Source organism: Centroberyx gerrardi, chromosome 7 (genome assembly GCF_048128805.1).
Source record: "Centroberyx gerrardi isolate f3 chromosome 7, fCenGer3.hap1.cur.20231027, whole genome shotgun sequence".
NCBI classification, from domain to species: Eukaryota; Metazoa; Chordata; class Actinopteri; order Beryciformes; family Berycidae; genus Centroberyx; species Centroberyx gerrardi.
This window is the reverse complement of record NC_136003.1, coordinates 13,451,562-13,472,368: the sequence shown is the minus strand read 5'-3', so window position 1 is coordinate 13,472,368 and position 20,807 is coordinate 13,451,562. Positions and strand designations below refer to the sequence as shown.

Genomic DNA, 20,807 nt, shown 5'->3' with positions numbered 1-20,807 from the left:
CGTTGTTTGGTTTTATTGCTAGAAATAAAATAATGTCAAGATTTTTTTTCAGAAAAAAAAGAAAGAAAAAAAAAGAATTAACTTATGTTCTAAGTTTAACCTTGATTCAATCTTGTGTCCAGAATATGTGCATGAATACATGATCCCATACACATCATGGAAAGCTCTTGGTTAGGGTCAGAATAAGCTACATCAGGCATATAACAAGATAAGTGTGTAGATTAGCAGTTTCCTATTGGATTTAGTGTTGACAAAGTTCCTGGTTCTCATCCGCTCTGGCATCATCAAGACCTAAATTAGTCATCTGAAAAGTACAACATTACCAAAGTTTTTTTTTTTTTTATGTCTGTGTCCTGCCAAAATATCTTATAAGACTTATCTTGAGGACAAAATATCTGATAAGAAGAAACCTTTAGAATTGCTGGTTTTGGGTCATGCAAGGGAAAATCATTGAAAACTGTGAGACGTGTTGCAAGGCAATCAGCGTCCTTAAAGCTGCACCAGGCAACTTCACAGGCAGGCCCAGATGGCAGCGAGAGGCAGGCCTAACTGTTTGAATGTTGCAGATTTAAAAACCCAGACATCATGTAACGTCACATCAGTAAACTACGCACTGATCTGACCTAAATGTCTTCTTTGTGGCAGGTGGGATAGAGGGGGTAAAGAGGTTCAGCCATCTCAGTGAAATCTCCACATAGCACACATTAGTTTCAGGATTGGTTATAAGGTCTGATATCGCTTATTGCAGGTTTAAGTTCTTAAAGGTCTTAAGGACGATCTTACCTTCCTGATGTAAAACTATGGTGACTGTTAGTAAGCAAATGCAGGACTGGTGGACAGTTTAAATGTATAGGCCGCATGTTGTTTCAACTGTCACAGCAACCCAGAAAAGTTCACTGGTACATAAATATCCATGATGGGTAACATTGAGAATCAGCTTGTTTTCCTTTAGAAGTGTCAGCTCACATGACTGCAGTTTCCCACGCAGGAGTCACAAGGAAGAGAAGTTGAGTATTGGGTTTTAATGAGGTGCTATGTTCCTGTTAAAGAAATGTGAGCAGGAAGAGAGCAGCATCGAGATTAAGTCCTCTGCAGAGACATTAAGATCTGTGATTTATTATCGACAAAGAAATCAGATCTGAGGCTCCCAGGGCAGCAGATGCCTGAGGCAGGTGGAAAAGTATTATGAATCTGTATTTATTTCAATAGAATGAAATCGGACAGATTGTTAAAATAAGTTAAAATATGCATTTTTCTCACGGAAAAGGTCAAAATGTGATATTTCGAATAAGCAGAAAACAAGAACATTAAATGTATGACAAAAAGAAAAAGATCCTTACATCATCTGATGATTTATACCTCAAGACACACACATTAAAGCTCTTCTTGTGAAGTTCTAAGTCATCTCAGGGTTATCTGAGGCAAGCTGTAACCCATCTCAGGGTTATGTGAGGTAAGTTCAGAAAAGACTATATGAAACCATAGCAGTTAAAGCTAGTTCAATGGTCAATGGAGTCAGAATAAAGAAAACCTACAAAGCTTTCAAAATTGATTGCAAAATGTTTGGGGGCTGTCTGGAATGGGAACCAGGGAGATCAGGCTTTGTAGGACTCCTCTGACTCCCACTGTCCTGCATCTCCTCAACCTCTTCCTCTATAGGTACGACCCTGCTGAAATGTATTATCACCTCCTGGACAGGCTCTATCCAAATATGATGCTCCACTAATAAGGTGTGTGTCGCTTCTGAGAGAGCACATCAGTGTTTTCCTGCACCAGCTTCTTCATTTCTTCATTTCCTGCTGCACTCTTGAAGGCCAAGGTCCATATGTCACACACTTCCACTGCCTGGAGCAAAGGGAAACTGAAACTCTCCTGGCACTCTAATCTACTTACTCTACTTACCTGTGGTACAATTGCCTTTGGACTTTCTGGGCTTGACACATGTTAATCTGTTTGTACAACCCCACATCATGTCCACATGCTCAATCAGGCTGCCATGGGCAATGTGTTACACAAACTAAACCTTATAACCCATTGATAACACCTGGGCCAAACCTCCATAGAGTAAGTAGAGTAGCTGTACTCTCGCCCAAGGGCTCAATCGCTGTCATTAATTTACGTAAAGTTACATCTTGTCACTATTCTCTAGTTCCATCACAAAATAGTAAGTTCTGTTACTCCACATAACTGGTCAAGGTTGGACTGTAGAGCTGCAGGACAGAGCTTCTCTCTCATATCTTTTTCTACTAAAAGCCAACCAAAGGTTTCCATTTGTTTTCATGTTCAACCCGAGAACCCAGGTGTTTGTAACATTTCAGTCTTATTAGCAGTGCTTCTCAATCCTGGTCCTCGGGACCCAGAGCCCGACTGGTTTTCATTCTAGCCATCTGATCAGGGTCTACATGCAATGTGAATGCAAGTAACTACCTGCAGGATAGAAAAACAGCAGTTCTGGATCCCGAGAACCAGGATTGAGAACCATTGCTTTACAGTATGTTATTGATAAGGCAGTATAGTGCCATTTAGATATCTGGCAGCAGCTTCTGCCTAAAGTCAATTTTCTGTGTCTCAAACAGTTTTCTTGCTCAGAAATTGTCAGGGGAAGACAGAGAAGAGATAACTAATGATTTGTTTTGGTACTAGGCAGAGAAGACTAGGCTGAGCTGACACCTGAGTTGAGTTGTTTTTCCTTTCATTGTTCTAGGGATGTGTGCAATGTAAGTCACCATCAAAATGGATGACCTTGTGTTTTTTCTGCTGTTAATCAGTAGAGGGTGCAGTAGAGGGTGCAGTATTGATTTTGGGCAGTGAGAGTCTCTGTTACATACAGGGTGGGGGCTTCAACATTTTCTGACTGCTTGGAAGTGTAAAAGTATTGTGAAAATGGATATGTGTTTTTTGTTTGTTTTTTGCGTACCCCTGACCTCACTCTGCGTACCCCTGGAGGGACGTGTGCCTCAGTTTGGGAAACATTCAATTAGAGTGAGCAGAGGAGGGAGGGCATGTGGTTTTTAGCAAACTCATGATTTCTTTCAAACTTAACTATGACAACTTTGATGCCTCTAATTTAAAGTTACAGTTAAAACTTGAATAATTAATAATATTCCTGCAGGAATAGTGCAATTTAATGGACTCTTATCTTATGGAAATACTTTATTGCCACTTGTTTGTATTTACAGTTTGTTCAATAATGTAGTAAATAGAAATGATTTATACCATCATACAAAATCCTCACACACCATGACCAATATCTTTTGTGTGTTAATAACAGTACAGAACATATTGAAAATGATGGTCATGAAATTGTCAATTCTTGCATTCATTTTAATGCACTTTTTCTCAACTCAAACATTTAAGCTTATATCATGGCTGTATGTTTGCTGCTGAGCTTGCAACAGTTGCAAAACTGGCTTTAAGGTTAAGAAAATGCTTTGTATGTTCACGTTACCTCAGTTTCAGAGTGCTTGTCCTTGGTTGGGTGAGTGTTATGCTACATCTAGTGGTAAAATATGTTAATAACAGTTTTTTTTTACAACTGTTGCAATATACTGTAACTTTAATGAAAGCACAGTCTGTGTGTCTGCGAGTTAGAAATTACTGTGCTATGTGGTTATTAATTGTGTTAATATGATATAAAATGCAGAATATAAAGTAAAAGTGTTCAGACTGGGCCACCCTCACAGCGCCAACCCCCCCCCCCCCCCCCCCCCCTTTTAACTGCTTAATGTAGTAAAAGATGCAGCCATATTTCCCCCCCCCTTGCATCATACTCTGCATCTGAGAAATAAAACATAAAATCCTGAGGAGGTTTAAGTTTTCACATAAGAAGTGTTTTACTCACAAACTGTGAAATTCCAGTCTGTAATACACATTGTAACTTACAATATGACAACTTAAACTGTCACTACACACTAAAACGTCGGTAGATATACTTTAGTATACTACTACTAAATTATTATTGTATGTTATTTATGATTAATATTTATGTAGAAATGTCAATGTGTTTTACTCCCTCTAGTGGTTCATTTGTCCCTTTTGGGATTTTAATGACACACTCACACACACACACACACACACACACACACACACACACACGTGTTCACCACAATAGATAGATATCTCTGTTGTTAATTCTCTCTGAACTGTTGATTCTTCATAAGTAGCAGGGAAGTATATGCAGTGACTCTCAACTCTTTCCTAATTGCAGGATTTGGTTCAAAGCTCTTTTCCAAACACACAGCACATCGACAACAAACAATAAAAAAAAACAACTTTCACACATGAAAAATGAAGTGACAAAAAGGTACAATGCACTATTATGATTATGATCACCAGTAAAAATCATAAAAAAAAGTTATGCATAATGGGCAAAATACAATGTCTTCACTGAACAGTGGTTTTACTCTGATGCGTTCATCCATCCATTCAGAAAATCGCACCGTCTCATCTTCATCGAATCAGAAAGACTCAAACAACTTCATTCTTTCTTGCATAGACAGGCCTTCTTTTAAACTCTGGAAGGCAAACAAAAACATGAGGGATGAGGAAGGACACAGAAAAGGAGTCAAGGGTTCACAATCTGTATTTAATGTTTGACAGAAATATATCATTTGGACCATATCATAACGGTGAATAGAGCCCTTTTCAGTATTTGATAGGTCAATAATTTCTTCTAAAATGTAGAAAACTTTCCTCTTGATGTAGCGTCAAACTTTACCTTTGATCTCACTACTCTGATCTGACGGGTGAGGGAGGTTCTTCTATCTGTTTTCTTCATAAAAACAGCATCACTTTTGTTTGTCACAATGTCTTCTGGGAAAACAAGAGGGAGGGAAGGTCAAGGAGGGAGGGAAAAAAAGAGCAGTGTGAAATCTTGAGAAGTTTACTCATTTAGTCAACCATGTTCTGGTAAAGGACATCAGGCCGTAGATGGCATCAATGTGCCTATCATCATAAATGTAGAGGATCATAGGCACAGGCAGCACCATTCACTAACCAGCTCATCCAAATGTTACAGGGTTGAATGTGTGAGTATGTATATGGCATAGAGACAGTTTCAGCTCTCAGCATCCCAGAACCACAATCACCCCCTAGTGCTAGTTAGGATTCAGGGGGTTTGGAACATGCTACCACAAAACATGCTAAATACCAAAGACCAAATGCACAGGATAACTAAAACAACAATGAAAACAAAATACCAACCATAGTTGGAGAGAGAGAGAGAGAGAGAGAGAGAGAGATGCCTTGCACTAAGCAGAGTCACTGTTTATCAGTATATTCCTCCACAACAAAGAGGGTTCCAGATAGAAATTTTTGAAGTTGTCATTATTATTACATTTCATAATGTACGTAATTCCATTAAGACGTGTCTCACCATGCTGGTGTCCTGAAGTGGGATCGTCCCGGCTGTGATCCTTAGGAGACCAAGTGGCGTACTTGAAATCCTCACAGAGTTTAGCGGCGTCATGTTGGGGTTCATCCTGACTGTTGGCATAGAGCGCTTTGAGCTTGTTCTGGGCATACATTTTGTCCTGTGATGCACACACACACACACATGCACACACACACACACACACACACACACACACACACACACACACACACACACACGTGTTCAGGGCTTGGTTATCAACAGTACTAAACCCATATTGGGAAATAGACACATCATTCTGTACAGTACACAAATATTTTCTCTGTAGTATACTGGAGGTCACAATAGCTGCAAATTGTGTACATTTGTCAATAATAGATGCAGGGACAACATTTAAAGGGGTATATCACTCTATTCAATATTTCCCATATATTATTTCTCTCACAATGGGAAGCCTAATCAGGCTCCCATTCAATCTCAGTGGAGTAGCTCCAAGTTGTACATCAGTCACAGATTGGATTTTGGTTCTTTGGATTCTTGTTTAATGGAGAGAGTTGTTCTTTTTTGTTATAAGTGGTTATTGGACTGTCGTGGGCCACAGAGATAACATATATGAATTCTCCACTTAAAGTTTGTCAGTACGCCTTTCCTCTATTTTTATGCCCTTTACAGCTTACATGCTGAGTTCAGCAGAGGTATGTGAGAACAGATATTTTTCTTTCTTTGAAGAGCAACACATTGATGGTCCCACAGTGACTTATTTTAATTACACTTAATATAAAAACGTCCATGCATGCATGCCCTGATGACCTACATCATTTGGAAAATTTTACGCAGCTGCCTAACTTTATCAAGTCCTTAGGTAAATACTTTTGCTTTAACCTGTAATCACTCAGCTTTAACCTCAGTCCCACTCCCTCTCACACTCACACACACACACACACACACATACACACACACACACTCACACACACACTTATTTCAAGCTTTATGTTTTTTTAGTTTTGGCTTCTCCAGTTGCTCCAGTAAATGTAAATTTAGTTATGCTTTCAGTAAGAATGGATGCTAGGGATTCCCTAAATGGGGTCTTCTCACAAACTCTGTACTTGAACTTCTGTTGGCAAGTTCCCCAAAGAGCTTTAGAGAGATTTCAGTACCATGCGAGCAGTTTTCAGTTCCTCCTTGAGAGAAAGGGCCTCCTGTCTCAGAAACTGCATTTCTGCATCCTTGACCCGCAGAATCACCTGCAACATAATAATAGTAGATGAGTAGGTTCTGTAAAACATTGAGTCCAGAACCTGAGTAAAGTTCCTTAACTGTACAGTTCAGAGAAAGGCTATGTTTCTTTCAATAATTAGTACATATATGTGTTATGGTACTGTGGGAAAATCGTAAATGTAAACATTTACCCTAAACATGTGGACACTTATCATTTTCCCACATTTATCTTAACATATATACAGAATATACTGCAACCTTCAGATCCCGCTGTAACTCAAGCTACAGGTCTGTTTTGCCACAAAACACAAATGTAAACAAACCACTTACATCATCAAACAACCATTTAAAACTCATGTTGCTAATTAAAGTAGTGTAGTAGTGGAATGAAAGTGGACACTATGCTCCAATTATGGATGGCATCACTCTCTGTTTGGTAAGATTATTTAGTATGGAATTTTTAATTTATTAATCAGTTAAGGAGACAGGAGAGTGGATGATATGAAGGTAAAGGGTCAACTGAAACCCACTATATTGTGAGATCGTAGCAGGCACTCGAATCCTCTGAGCCCATTTCCAAAGCTTGTTTTTCAGACACGTACCTCCATCTCATAGAGGTCCTTTGCTTGAGAAGTCACATTGGACTGTTTCCCGTTTAGCGAGGAACGCAGGTGGGAAATCTCCTCTGTCACTTTCTGAGTCATTTCCTTCCAGAATACAAGGAAACAGAGGGAGATGGGGACAAGGTGATAATATGGAGAATTACCCCCAGCAATACCTCCACAAAATTGAAAAAAGTTGCAGTTTACATACATAACCTGTTGAGTACCTGCTTGCTTTTGAGCTCCTGGTTCTCTCTCTGGTACTGTAACGAGGTTTGTCTCTCAGCTTGCAGCTCCTGGCTCATCTGAGAGTTTTCCAGGCATTTCTCAGTGTGCTGAACCGACAAAACCTCCAGCTCCTGATGTAACAACTGGATCTCCTTCCTGCAGTGGCAAAACAGAAGCACGGATGATGTTGTACTGTAGAGTGTGAAGAATTATTAACCAATCTCGGGCAAAAAGTGCTTCAAATGTAGTTTTTAGGTAAAATCCTTCTTTATGTTTCATTCCTGCGTTTTGTTGTTGTTACACCATTTCCCTCCTTGTTGAGTTTTTTCATTGTTTCTGCTATACAGTTCAGTTCCACATTTTCCCAAAATAATCCAGGAATTTTTTCAGTTTTTAATCACCTCAGTCATTCTTTCTCAAGATGAAGGAAAATGCAATCATATGACACCATCAAATAGCATTTTTTCCACAATTCTAGATATATAAAGAGGATTTTTGCAATGAATCATTTCTGATTAAAGGAGGATAACATGTGAACTAACAATAACTATGGCTGATTAAATTATCCATCAGTACCTTAACTGTAAAATATATTTATGAAAAGACCAGCAGTCACTCACTCATATTCGGTGTGCAGTTGTGTGATGTCATCAGTCTCCCTGATGTGCTGGGACCACTGGCTTCTCTCCAGCTCTTCTTTATGGACCTTCCTCATTGCTACAATCGCTGTTAACAGGCCAGAGAGGACAGATTTAACAAATTGCTTCAATGTTTACCATTCTCCCCCCAAAGATACAATATTGCTTTCAAGATCACAGTGTTTGTAAAATAACTTTTTTGAACACTTTTTTTTTATTTCACTTTAAATCATCACTGGCAGATAGTTTCATCTCATTTTCGGATTTTAATGTGACATTCATGCAGTTTAAGGTTAAATAAGCAACTAACTAAAGTGAGTCTGTTTCTAGTTTATTGGTAGGATGTCCGTACCTCTTCATCCAGAACCCAGTGTTTGATTTCAAGGAAGTTTGGGGATATTTTTCATCAAATTTCACCATTCGTCACAAATAAATAATTTATTAAAAAAGTGAAATTCTGTTTCCACTCGTTTAATAGACCTACTATGGCTTTCCTATTTGGTATGATTTATGGTTGAAGCACTTTTACCTGCCATGGTGGCAGCAGTCTCTTCCTTCAGCAGCTGGTCTTTCTCCTTCAGAAGTGCTGCCGCCTCCCTCTGATGCTGCTGCTGCAGATCACTCACCAGCTTCCTGTGCATTTCCTCCATAGCAGTGAAACCTTGATCACAGGAAGCCTGTATTGAAATATAGACACAGTTTCAAATTACCATTGATATAATGCATTATGTGGTGGGTATGTGTTCTATTTAATAATGTTTTAATTTCATGGGCACACAGCACAACTTCATCATGAGATTATTTGAAAGGCTGAAATGTTCTGATTACTCAAACACACTGAGAAACCTCTCCGAAGTTTTATTCAATATACTACAAAGCGTACTCATGAATTGCTGATGATTTTTTTTTTTATATTATGAAAACATATGAAGTAACAGAGAAAAGCAGAATGCACACTACCACATACACACAAGTAATTTGACAGCAGCACTTTCTTCATCTTTTTGCTCAGCATTGTTTTTGCTCATTGTATTTTTCAAGTGAAATTTTGTTGAGGCAGTTGAGGCAATCAAAGGGAAATAAGGAATCATATGCAAATTAAGAATGGTCTCACAAGAAATGGTAAAAGTGATTGCATCGAGAGGTTTGTGTTACCTTAAGTTTTTCAAAGTCTCTCTGGTAAGCTTCTCTCATGGCAACTGCATCGCCTTCCCCCATTCGGTTCCCTTGCTCCTCTTTTGTTTTTGCCTCCAACTCGTTGATTTGCCCCTTCTTTGTCCCCATGGGTGATCCTTTGAGCTGGTTGTTTGGTCCATCCGTTATCAGTTCATCTGCTGGAGGGCCTGAGTTCAGGGTCAGGTCTGGTGGGAAGGTGCTAGTGTCAGTGGGAGAAGGTCCCTCCATGGGGGATTTGGTCTGTTTATCTTTGGAAATACAAGCAGTCTTGGCATAATAATTATGCAAGTGTTTCATCTCCTGTTCATGGATCTGCTGCAGTTCCCTTATCTTCGCTTGGAACTCCTTCTCCAGTTTTTGCATCCTTTCCTCATGATAATCCTCAATTTTCTGTATGTCTTCTAGGAGTCGCTGGTTCCCAGTCTCAGCAGATATTATCTTTTGCTCTGCACACTCTAGCTGTTCTCTTAGAACACTGTTGTCCTCCTGTAGCTCACATAAGGTGTGATTAAAAGCCTCCTGCTCATCATTAAGCGTTATATCCTGCTCTTTGCACAAGGCTTGCAGTCTGTCATGCACCATCTTACTTTGCTGCAACTCCAGCTCTAAATCCAAGTAGAGCCTGTCTGACAAATAGATCAACTTGGCCTGCTCCTTCACCCAAGTTAAGTCTATTGCAGAATCATTTACGCAGTTATGGTCCACACTACTCTCATTGTCTGGTCCGTTGCCATCAGAGATCTCCTGGCGGAGTTGGTGTAAGGCTTTAGCCCTTCTTTGCAGTCGGGATATAAGTCTCTCTAACCAGTCTGGCTGTTTCTCTACCTTGTTAGTAACAGATTGGTCCCTGTCAAGCGGCTTTGCAGCCTCTTCCATACCTCTGCCCTCCACCTGCACCTGCTCCTCATAAGGAGCCAACTCTGGGGGATTAATATCTGCCAGACTCCTCCTAGCCACAACAATTACATCACCGCATTTCACAGGGCCTTGCCAGAGATGCTCCACTTCTTGATTGTTTACTTGAAGGTCTCCCTGAGTCATGCTCTCATATTTCCGCTGGAATTTAAGAGCAGTATAAATGAGCTCTGCCTCAGCACAAACTCTGCCAATGGCACTTTCCAAAGTGCCATTGTCTCCTTCTGCTTTCCCCAGCTGGGTCCCTTTCTCCATTTCTAAGGCTATTCTTTGGGACATTATGCTTTTGTACCTGTGTGCCACATCCCCCTCATCTCCTGATATTAAGTGTAGTTGGCCAATGTCATGTTGACTCTGAAGGACAGACACCATTTTTTCTACCACTAATACTTCTCTCATTAATGTTCTGCCAATACTATCCTCTGAGGGTAACATTTTAGTGAATCTGCTTTTAGCACTTTTAGCCCCAGGTAAAGTCTCGTCACTGATCATCTTATCCTCCACTTTGCAGGCATAATGTGATTTGTGCTGTTGTTTTTCTGCATCTTTCTCTCCTTGCTGGAGGCAGGCAGCAGCAGTGGCTAATTGCTTCTCAAACTCAGTGATATCAGCGGCGGCGCTGCTTCCTCCCTGGTTCTTAGCTTGAAGCCTCTTCCTGCAGCCTTCTACAATGCTGAGTGCAGCCTGAAACCTGTCAACCAACACCCTGGAGCGGTTCTCTGTCTCCTTGGCAAAGCGTTGGCTCTGCTTGGCCTGACTGTGAAGCAACAGACTGAGGTGCTGGGCAGTCGCTCGGCTCTGAGTGAGCTCGGAGCAAAGGTGGGGGTCTTGGCAGGTCATGTGACTCTGGTGGTCCTCCAGCCTTTGGGTAATGTCCCTTAGCTTCTCTTCTGTCACATATAGCTTGGTCTCAAGGAGCTTGATCACAGACATAAACCTATCTGGGTCGTCTCCTGCAGTGACAATGTACTGGTATGATGGGTCAATTGAGTGAGACCGGGTTCTTGCATGTTCTGCATAAGAATGGTTGCCATTTTGTTGAGCAACATCTATGGCATTTGAGATGTCAGATGATTGGTCGCTGGATTTTACCTCTGGCTTGCTGTCATTCACAGTGAGAAGAGGCTCAGCTGTCTGCTGTTTTCTCTCATCATGCTGATCAGACTCTGAAGACTCATTCTCCAGCTGAGAAGAGGCACAGGTGCAAACTTTCAATACCTCAGCTAGTTTCACTTCTGTCTCTTCAAGGCTATTCCCTAAGACTTCCATCTTTACCAAAACGTCACTAAGCTCTTGCTCCTTCCCATCAAGGAGCCTCTCGTAGCCTTCCCGTATGTCCTGTGTTTCGGCCTCCCTGCCCTGTACCTGCCCTAAAGCCAGCTGCAGTTCCTCACAAGCTCTCTCATATGAGTGCTCCAGGTTGTAGTAGTGTGTCTCATCTGTTTTCAGGCGGTTCTGCAGCCGGCTCACCTCCCCATCCGCCTCAGCCAACTGGTTCTGGAGCTCCTGACAGCGACGGTTGAGCTGCTCTCTTTCCTCCTGTAGCCTCTGTACAGCCGACACTGTGCAAGCTAGCTCCTCTTGAAGCTGTTGTTGAGCCTCCTCAATTTCCCTGGTCCATGACTGACTCTTATTCAGGCTGTCCACCTGCTGCTCAGCCCTTTCCAGTCTTTCCTGAAGGTCCTGTGAGTGTTGCTCTGCCTGTGCCAGGCTAGAAGCCAGGCTCCTCCGTTCTCTGTCCTGACTTTCTTGAAGGAGCACCAGATGCTTCTGCAGGCGAACCTCTTTCTGAGCCTGTGCTTCCTCGTTGGCACAAAGCTGAGCTGTCACATCTTGGAGATGTTCCCGCAGGCGATTCGCCTCCTGCTGGAGACCTGGGTAGCCCTGACATTCCTGCTGCAGCTGCATCAAGCAGGACTCAGCCTCCCTCCTCTGCTCTTCACTGATGCTCAGCTTGGACCGCAGGGAGGCCACACAACGCTCCCACTCTACTTGCTGTTCGCGAAAGAGTCGGCGATCTTGCTCTAGATGGGCCTGTGCAAGCGCTGTAGCGTCTCCTGTGACCAGTAACTGTGCCTGCTGAGCTAAGAGATCTACTCTTCGCCGTAGTTCAGCCTCTCTGGCTTCCTCCTGGCTCTTCCTTTGTGCCTCCAACTCAAAGCGCAGGTCATGGTTAATCTTCTGCAGTCGTTCTAAGGCCAGTGCTTGTGCTGATGAAGAGTTGGAGGTTGAAAGAAGGCCATTCTAAAGAACAACAATAAGCTTTTATTAAGACAAAGGGTACTTAGTATGGGATTGGTTTATGAAAGTTCACTTTAATATTTAAACTAGGCTATAATAAGTAACTTTACTACTTTTGAGTTAAAATACATGAATTGCATATGTAATCTGTAAAAACATTGAACTGTGGATGAAAAACTGTTGTTTTAAAATAAATTTGAAAGCAAAACAGAATTCACCCCAATCTTATCTTAACTTTTTTTTATGACAGAACAACCTTTTGCATTTGAAAGTAGTCTAGTGTGCTTTCAAAGAGCATTTTGGTTTTTCACAAGTGATGATGATGTGTCACCCTGAAGCTAAATACTGCTACTAGAAATATTAGATTATCAGATTATTTGGGTGTCATCTGCATTATACCTGTGGACGAACCCCCCCTCTTGAATGATTCTCTCTGTGTTGCCGTAGCTGATCCTGCAGATTTCTATTTAACTGCTGGAGTCGAGACAACTCCTTCTGTGTTTGTTCCAGCTGTAGAGATGGCAAGGAAATTCAGGGAAAACACTTGCAGCAAAAAAAGTTGAAACAGTAACCAACTGTTATTCAAAACATATATGGTGAACATAATTAGATCAAACTGAGGTATACCTTTGTATACTTTGTATTGTTTTTCCTTTTTCCTTCATTTAGGTTTTTAACTGTGTTACTCACAGTGATCACTGCTGCTATTAATATGATTATCTTATATTTTACTCAAAATAAATGAGTATTATATTTTTACTGACTCAATAATTGCTACTTTAAGGACCAACAACGTTATGGGAGAATTGAACACAGTGTCTTCAGACACACACACACACGCACACACACACAGAGGTCTCACCTCTTTGACAAGTTGCCCCATTTGTTGATGAGACAGTTTTTCCTTTGTTTTTCCGTCCTTCATACACTCACAGGTGGTGCTTATGGATACCTGTCTCTCCTCCCTGAGGGGTGTGGTTTCAACTTGCTGCCATCTCTGCTCAATCTCCACCCGCACATTCGAGTGCTCATCATGACCCTCATCATTAGGTGGGACCAGTGTGGATGTGGAGCTGTCACTTTCAGCTCCTTCAGACTGGGACGTTGCAACACCAGATGATGCATCAGTCACACCTGTTGCACAGACAGCCAAACACACATGTAGAAAGAGTCAATCCAATGTGAGGCATAGTGTCTTGGTTTTTGAACTGTTATTCGCCATATAGAGCTGTGATGCCCAGTCAAACACCACGCTAACTGGATTCACTAATTAATACAACTTTGACTAAAGAGGGGGAACTAATTCGTAAATCAGCTGTTGTAGTGTTTGCTTGGGATGAAAACCGTTATGCTCCTGGCCTTCAACAGCACATGATTGGACACCACTGGTATATCAGAACAGCACATGTGAGTTCCTGAATTGAGCGGAATTCCCCTTTAAATCCTAAATCCAGATTTTTAGGAATATACAAGAGGTATATAAGAGGTATATACAGAACTTGCTGATGTAATATAATGTGTCCACAATGTTCATGTCTGTCTGTGTGTCAATAGTTCAATCAATGAATTTCAAACTGAAAAAATTTCTTCAATGAATCAGAATGTACAGGGGCTAAACAGGAGGCATCTAACTCAAATTCCAGCCTGGGCCTTTAATTCACAGTTTGAAAAAAAAAAAAGACATTTATCCTCCATTTGTCTTGCTTGGGTAATTAACACACCTGTTTTTGTGGTTCCAATAACAAGCGGACGTTGATGACAGAAAGTACTTCCGCTCTCTTGTCCCTCCTCCGCCCGATGTGGAGAATCCCTGAGAAACCGAGAGGAAGAGGTGGAGGAGGCAGCAGACGAGATGGGGGAAGAGACACAAGAGGACGCGACCGGAAGTGATGCAGAGCTTCCGTCAGCACGACCCTGCTCTCTCTCCAGCTGCAGTTCGGGCTCCTGCTCTTTCTGCTGTTGAGGCGTGACCTTTGACCAGTCAAATGTTTTGTACCGTCCCTCTCTGCAGCGCTCTGGCACACGGCTCTTTTGATGTGCTGCATTCCCCACAACCTCAGCTGACTGTGAATCTGGTTTGTGTGACTTCAGTCGAGTCCTTTGCTCTGGAAGGGAGCTGGGAGAAGGGAAAAGAGTCTGTAACTTATACATAAACTTGTATGGGTAATTCATTAAATGTGCAATCCACTTACAATTATGTACAAAAGTGTTGAATTATTTATATGGAAGCACAACTTGGCTTGTAAGGCCTCCAGGATCGATCAAAATCAGTCCTACAGGCAGATCCCATTAGATTTGGAGCTGAACGTGTGTCATAGCTGAGGTCAGTATGCAATTGTATGTAATACATTTTTCCTACAAATTTGACACCAATTTGTCACCTTGAAAAAACAAATCCACTGAATTTACCTTGTGACATCAGGTGTAAGAGTGGGCCTCACGTTCTTCAACACTGCTTGGACCCAGTTGCGTCTAATCCCAGAAGTCATAGCACAGAGGGTGTACACTCCATCTTTAGTCTGTGAAAAGAGATGCGTTATTCACTACCAGACATGCCTTACAGGAGGAGGATGGGAAGTACATTGAGTGGTGAGTGATGGTGAAGCAATGAATCAGTATGAAAAGATACACCAGAACTGTGAATGTGACAGTCTAATCACATGGTGCAAAGACACTACTGACTATCAGTGAGCATTGCTGTTAAATGCAGGTTAACAGGAGTCATGACAACAACAGAGCACAGCAGGATAAAGGGTTAAAATAATGGGAAATGGAAGTGTTGACAGGTTTGTTTTAGGTGATGACCATTGCAGCCGAGACCAGACAGTTCAGATGAATACAACAGGAAACTTTGTGTGAGACAGAGCATCATGTAAATCTGCATGCCAAAATTTGGCAGTTTAATGTTTGCTTGCTCACATACACCTTATAGAACATGATTTAAGACTTTTTATGAACTGATAGGGTTCACTCCTCATTTTAGTAAACATCCAACCCAGCAAGTAGCACTTATTTCAATAAAATTTCAACCTCTGAAATTGGTATGCCAGGTATTCCTTCAACCTCTTCCACCAAAAACACCATGAGGAGGTAGTGGGCAGTGCAGAGACGTAGTCATCTCATTGAAGTAATAGCAGCTTGGAGGATTGGATGGCTTTACAGCTATAGCTTATGTTACTGTTATCTGTGGTAAAACCAGAAAGGAGCAATGGAGGAGCCTCCATGTAATGCTACAGCATTTCGGAAAGCGACAAGTCAATCCCAACCCTGAGAAGTGCACTTTTGGTATACCACTGAGGTGAAATACTCTGAACATTGCCTGGACATCAAGTGAGATCGAGACAAGGTTGCAGAGACTAAACTGAGAGAGGAAACGTAGGAAGGACGGCCTGAAGAGAGGAGAGTAGCCCATCGGTACCGTCAAACTGTCACTTCAAGGATGAGAAACTCACCCCTCCAACACAGAAGAGTCCATGATAAGCCAAGTAGTGGAAACTGATCTGTTCACATGGAACAGTGGAGATTCCCTTATCAATGTGGACAACTAATCTGGGTACTTTGATCTTGAGAAGTTGTACAGCACAACATCCACAGCTGCACAAACTAAAATTAGCCTTTTCCAGACTGTTTTGTCCCCAGTACAAAGCAGCAGGGATCAAATCATGGCCACCACAAGGGACTTCATCCATGCTACCACAGGTCCACACTACCCTCACAGTAATGGTCTTGCAAAAAAGTCCATGTAGACTGCAAACTCCCTTGTTGAAAATGCCAAAGTTACCCTCACATAAGTTTCTTAAAGTACTACAATACTCCAGTGACACCTTCAAGTCATCAGCACAGTTGCTGATGAGCCGTTGCCTGCATTTTGCATTCTCATTAACTCAATTATATAATAATTACTGAACAACTCATGTAATTATTATTTAACTCTAATTGTAATGATTATTGGACTCACATGAATTTGAAAACCATAGTTCTTCTGAGATGGGTAGTCTGTGATGTCAAAACATGTGGACAAGTTTATCTCACCATCCATGTCAGCTGCCTGAAATGAACAATCAGGGAACAAGACAGCTTAGGGCAAATATCTGTTTCAGAAATCTACATTCTTATCCTAGGGTATAGGCATTCATTAATTCCTTACAATAAATGTTGACTAGTATGTCATACATGTGGGTCTCTGACCCACACGTACCTATACATGATTGCCGGGATCAGTTTCCCAACAGCTAACCACAAAGGTGAAAACTACAAGACATATAAGCTTCTTGTTTAATTATAAATTTTAAGTTTGTTTCATATGACAAAGCAGAATACCTCCTCAGCCATTGAATCTCTGTAGAACCTCAGGACTTGGTCAGTCAGGACAAACCAGTGTTTCTGCCACTGTATCAAACACATTCAAAGTAGAAAAGCAGAAAAGGTACAAATTACCCAACTGAGTTTAGAAACACAGTCCTACTCTGTCCTAAATACTTGATGAATAGCATGTTGGGGCTCAGATCATTTCCAATTGAGACAATCCACTCATCAGATTTTCAATGACAGTGAATTGACCTATTCACCTGTCCATCTGCATCCTGTCGCATCATCCATCCTTTCTTAAAGTTGAGTAGGTCAGGCTGAGGAGGAAGCAAAGCATCTTAAGTGCTGCCATATTAATGAAATATACTTAGTCATTACTATCAAGTATTGAATATCACCCTGTCTTAATCCACAAAGTATATCTATTACTAATTAAGATGAATCAACTGCTCTAAATCGACTGAGAGCATCAGCAATTTTTTTGTTTTAAAGATTATTTTAGTGAGTCTGACCTCAACCTTTGCACGTGGTATACACCTTAACCCACTGAACCACCAAAATAATTTGTTTAACATGCTGACTTCATCATATGAGGGCTTGTGTCACAAATCTGCCATCAGATGCTCCTGTCACAAACTCCACATCATCCCGACATTTACAAGTACAAGAGCTTAAGTACTTATTGGTGATAGAACAGAAATGTTTCACTCTTGGGAGAATGTGTCACGATCAGACTCACAACAGCAGAGGCCTCAACATCTCTGCAGTCAAGGGATTTGGAGCAGCAGTAGCGAGGGAAGGAGACATCAGGCACAGAGTGTTGCAATGCCGAGTCCTGAGACAGAAAAGAGGGCAGAACTGCTGCTGAGGTTCTAGATTACCCACCTAGGGGATTTATCTAATGCTAGGAAGTGTGATGTGTTGTTTTTGAAGAATGAGACGTAGAGGCATGTTATAGCACTGAGGAATGTTGCATTGTGGCTCCTCTGTTAGAAGATTATGGATTATAGAGATATAAGTAATTATTTGTTAACAAACAACATGAACGGATACTCTTATTTTTGTTTTTGGTCTATTTTGTTTATGTATGAATTTAAAACCATTATTTTGTTTGGTGGTTTAGATAAGGACTTTTTCCAGAAGATTTCTGTTTGACAAGCGTGTTTCAGTTGAACATATTTCGGCGCAATCTACCGTTGTATTTGAAACATTTGAAAAAGGATGCATCAGGGGGAAGGAAGAACCATGAGAAGGTAAATGACTTGTGGTATCACTTCAGTGTGTATTACTTCCATGGAGATATTTATCTGATTTGGATTCATAATTACTTTAAGAGGGGTTTTAACTGCTGTGAGATATGTATTTCTCTCAAATGTCCTACTCTTTTGATGGAGCATTTATTAAAGTTGGGCTTTAAAGAAGGAATTTTAGGAAATAAAACTTCAAATGTGGTTTTAGGGCAGCCAGAGAAGACTCCTAAGGCTTAAGAAAGAATGAAGTATCATCAGCATATACTGTAATCTTTGTTTCCAAGTTTGACATCCTGCTATGTGAGATTTATTTCTAAACATATAAGCTACACTTTTAATGGCTAACAAGACAAGTATGACAAGCTCAGACTGCTGAACACTATTAGAGAGATTGAATGTTTTAGATAAGTATCCTCCGAGTCTCACCATAACCATGGAGTTCCTGCCATCCAATTTCCCACTGACTTCAATACATATCCAAAATGCACAAGAAATTGTACCCTATGTATTTTCTAAATTATTATTTTCACCTTGATGAAACAGAATCATTTGTATTGATCTCAGAAAAAAACAGGAATAATTTAATTTATAAATATTTGTAGCATCACTAAATGTCAAGGGGTAGGAAAAGGACAGGAAATGGACAGGAAATGTCCTCCAGTGCACACACACACACACACACACACACTCACACACTCTCTCTCACACACACACACATTGTAATGTATTGGTCTAATAAGTCTAATGTGCTCTGTGGTCTTTGGGGTCCTCCTTTAGCATCTTTCACTTCCTTCTCTTTCAGGTCCTCCACCAGCACTTCTTATATATCATTCAGTTTTAATTACATACACAGAGCCTCCTGGAGCTCTGCTGTGAGAGGTCGCATTCATGGTAGCAAGGACTTTCCTTTCAGGGCCAGTCCCTTTCAAACCAAAGTCTTGTCTGTTCCAGTATGACAGTCGGCTGTGATACTAATCAAGTGTATACAAAGGTGCACTATTGAATTGGATAAGGGATTGTATTTCTAGCAGATGAGTGACTTTTACTAACTAACTCCTTTACACTTGAAAATAACCTTTTTCCTATTATTCTGTCTATTTTCACTTATTCATACCTAAATCATATGCCTTTTCAGGCTTTACTGTGACTGTAAACAATATCACACAATTCCAACACTTCAAAGCAGGTATAAGAGGGTCACAGAGTTACACTTTGAGGAGTTATTTTGGGTCCTTTACGTTTCTGGAGTGTATTCAGGTGATCACATCTACATCACTGTCATGATTACTGTGTTCAAGATGCCACTGCCATATATTACTGGACTCAGTGATTTACTTAACATTATGCAAGGTCTTCTGATTCTCATGGACAATATGAAGCAATGACACATGAATGTAGAATATTTGGGGGAATTTTCTACACCTATTCAGTGCTAAACATGCATCACATAGTCATCACAATGCCCAAAATGTTGCAGTTACTGCTCACACATAGTAGTGCTGAAACAAGTTCCCCATCAACATCAACACTGATAAATGCAAATTAAAATTTGAACTAAAAGTACCTGTTTCTTTAGTTTGTTGCTGTGGTGATGACATGCAGCACTGGAAACCACAGAAGAAGAAGAAGCTGGTGGCTCAGAAGAGAAGCTTGTTTCCATTTTGTCAGCGTTATCACCATCAGACTGGTCTTTCTTAGCCCTGTTAACAACAAACACATAAATGGAACAGACAATCTCAGTGGCAAACTCAATAATGGCTTAGTGCAGAGCAGTAAAATCTGACACTCATTTATTTGAAATATAGTCCAGTGATTGTATTTCACAGAGAGCAGAACCATGAACAGAGAGAAGCCTCTGCAGTTCTTGGAAAGTCTTATAAATGAGGATCAACCTGGACGGCTCCTCTGTAGCAGCAGGGCAGGACAGATGGCTAGAATCCAGGACTGTCTTTACCGAGGATGAGTGTCCGGTCTTTACTTGAGATCTTGGCACTGCGTGTTCAGAACCTGTTTCTGAAACGTCAAAGGAGGAGGGTCAAAATCCAAAATGTTTAGTAGCTCATGACATTTATTCGAGCATGTCTTGCATACTAAAGAAACAGCAGCTCAAGTAAAAAAAACTCTTTCAGCTACAAATTAAACCAGATGGGTTAGACCAGCTGGAGGTCTGGAGCCAAATTCAGAAACATTGTCTTAAGATAAAACTTAAGACGATTTGTATGGGGAAAGAAATTGACATTCTCAAGAAACTTCTCAAGTACAATTGATCAGTATGTTCTTACAATATTGCTATTTCTTTAGGAACTTAATATTTTACTTAAGAACTAGTTTCTTTGTTGTTGCTTAGATTAGGAAACAAACAAATAAAGAGCAAGAAAAATGAGCAACCAAATTTTTCATTTACACAGAAATAGATTTTTGACTGTGATAGTTACATTATTGCAGGAATGATGCTTACAACATAAACACACATGACCACTACATACACCCAAGACACAAAAACAAACAAACAGAAATGACTCTTACCATCCCTGATGGGACTTTGGTCGAGTCTGCTGAGAGAGCGGCAGCTTCTCATGAACGGAGCGGCAGAGAGAGAGAGAGAGGAGGTGTGGAGGGACGGAGAGCTTTGGCTGCTGCAGCGGCGAACTGCCAGTCTGGCCGGGCGAGACGTCTGTCTGCTACCCTGGAGGCTGGTGCTGCCTCTGCTCACACCGCCACCAGCACTGCTGCCCGTAGCGCTCCGGTCAACACCTCTGCTGCTCACACTGCCACCAGCACTGCTGCTCCTTCCACATCTAAAACTGTGTTTAGCAGTACTGCCGCCAGCTGGGATACCTCCACTGGGTACAGGCACCAT

General features: G+C 41.1%; 1 protein-coding gene across 1 annotated transcript; it reads right to left on the bottom strand.

Annotated features, from left to right (window-relative positions):
- Positions 1–4,457: 4,457 nt before the first annotated feature.
- LOC139921646 (uncharacterized) lies at positions 4,458–20,807 on the bottom strand. Its single transcript, XM_071911935.2, has 19 exons — positions 20,474–20,807; positions 19,840–19,960; positions 19,512–19,647; positions 14,799–14,908; positions 14,159–14,505; positions 13,252–13,523; positions 12,801–12,899; positions 11,314–12,392; positions 10,234–11,229; positions 9,434–10,182; positions 9,213–9,292; positions 8,587–8,734; positions 8,040–8,145; positions 7,419–7,575; positions 7,192–7,296; positions 6,529–6,615; positions 5,375–5,531; positions 4,718–4,812; positions 4,458–4,514 (listed from the first exon to the last, which is right to left on the bottom strand). The coding sequence occupies exons 1-19, from the start codon at positions 20,805–20,807 to the stop codon at positions 4,458–4,460; spliced, it is 5,235 nt and encodes a 1,744-aa protein (XP_071768036.2).

Bases quoted from the DNA above. Each gene is read 5' to 3' on its own strand.
- LOC139921646 (XM_071911935.2), bottom strand. From the start codon at position 20,807: ATGGTGCCTGTACCCAGTGGAGGTATCCCAGCTGGCGGCAGTACTGCT. The intron at 19,648-19,839 runs GTTGATCCTCAT...TGTTGTTAACAG, and splicing joins GCTACAGAGGAGCCGTCCAG to GGCTAAGAAAGACCAGTCTG. The intron at 12,393-12,800 runs GTTCGTCCACAG...GTTGTTCTTTAG, and splicing joins AGAATCATTCAAGAGGGGGG to AATGGCCTTCTTTCAACCTC.